At 51.8% G+C, this 1,773-nt stretch overlaps 1 protein-coding gene across 1 annotated transcript; it reads left to right on the plus strand.

The window, feature by feature from the left end:
* Positions 1 to 1,033: 1,033 nt before the first annotated feature.
* LOC112957503 (olfactory receptor 14J1-like) lies at positions 1,034 to 1,624 on the plus strand. The gene has a single exon (XM_026051154.1). It carries the CDS (start codon positions 1,034 to 1,036, stop codon positions 1,622 to 1,624), a length of 591 nt encoding a protein of 196 aa, XP_025906939.1.
* Positions 1,625 to 1,773: the final 149 nt, after the last annotated feature.

Raw genomic sequence — 1,773 nt, forward strand, 5'->3', positions numbered from 1 at the left:
TCCTTATTGAACCTCATGAGGTTCCTCTCTGCCCAACTCTCCAGCCTGTCCAGGTCCCTCTGGATGGCAGCGCAGCCTTCCGGAGTGTCGGCCACTCCACCCAGCTTGGTGTCATCTGCAAACTTGCTCAGGGTGCMYTCWGTGCCCTCRTCCAGGTCATTGATGAACAAATTGAACAGCACTGGGCCCATCACTGACCCCTGGGGGACACCACTGGCCACAGGCCTCCAACTGGACTCCGCCCCATTTATCACCACCCTCTGAGCTCTGCCATCCAGCCAGCCCTCACTCCACCGCACCGTACGCTCGTCTAGTCCACTCGTCTAGTTATGAGGGCTACCACTTGTGCAACAGTAAGTAGAGAATATTCCTACTGTGTCACTGCACCAAATCCCCGTCACTCTGTTGAAGGTGGCCGTTCTCAGCTGTACTCATCAAATACATGAGGAAATTTGGCGCTTCCATTTACACCACCCGCAACAGCAGCACTGACTGCTCTGGAGCCAAAGCACAGACACAGAGCACACTCAGCCGGCACAAACCAGAGGTCAGACAAGGGAGCTGAACAAGGTAAAGGAGAGAGGCCATGTGAGGGTCTCTATTAAGAAAAGCATGAGTATTGATCAGAGAAGCCCTTTCTAACTTGATGATGCTTTTTCCTCATTGAACCGTGCTGCAAACCAAGAGCAAATCGTCCAACGACAGCTCGCTCAGCGAGTTCCTCTTGCTGCCATTCATGGTACACGGGAACTGCAGCTCTTGCACTTCTCGCTCTTCCTGGGCATCTACCTGGGCATCTACCTCCTGGCCAAYGGCCTCATCATAACAGCCGTAGTCTGCAACCACCGTCTCCACTCCCCCATGTACTTCTTCCTCCTCAACCTCTCCCTCCTCGAWGTTGGATTCATCTCAACCACTGTCCCCAAATCCATGGTCAATTCCCTCTGCAACACCAGGGCCATTTCCTACTGGGGATGTGTTGCACAGGTCTTTCTGTTTGTCTTTTTCATGTCAGCAGAGTATTCTCACCGTCATGGTCTATGACCGCCATGTTGCCATCTGCAGACCCCTGCACTATGGGATAATCATGGACAGCAGAGCTTGTGTCAAAATGGCAGCAGCTGCMTGGGCATCTAATTTTCTCTATGCTCTCCTGCACACTGGGAACACATTTTCYATTCCGCTCTGCCAAGGCAATGTGGTGGAGCAGCTCTTCTGTGAGATCCCCCASATCCTCAAGCTCTCCTGTTCACACTCCTACCTCAGGGAAGTTGGACTTCTTGCATTTAGTGTCTGCTTATCCTTTGKGTGTTTCCTTTTCATTGTGGTGTCCTAYGTGCAGATYTTCARRGCTGTGCTGAGGRTCCCCTCTGAGCAGGGCCGCCACAAAGCCTTTTCCATGTGCCTCCCRCACCTGGTCGTGGTCTCCCTTTTTCTGAGCACCGTAATGTTTACCCTCCTGAAGCCCCCCTCCATATCCTCCCCAGCTCTGGATCTTACCCTGGCCGTTCTGTATTCAATCTTGCCTCCATCAGTGAATCCCCTCATCTATAGCATGAGGAACAAGGAGCTCAAGGAGGCCCTGAGGAAAATCCTTCAGTATGTACAGTATCCCAAMCAATAACTGTTTGATGTGTATCCACTCATCATTCCTATATACTTGGCATACAGGATGGGTTTCCTTCCTTCCTTCCTTCCTTCCTTCCTTCCTTCCTTCCTTCCTTCCTTCCTTCCTTCCTTCCTTCCTTCCTTCCTTCCTTCCTTCCTTCCTTC

The sequence above is a fragment of the Nothoprocta perdicaria genome, unplaced genomic scaffold (assembly GCF_003342845.1).
Source record: "Nothoprocta perdicaria isolate Ctin4 unplaced genomic scaffold, notPer1 scaffold_722, whole genome shotgun sequence".
NCBI lineage: Eukaryota > Metazoa > Chordata > Aves > Tinamiformes > Tinamidae > Nothoprocta > Nothoprocta perdicaria.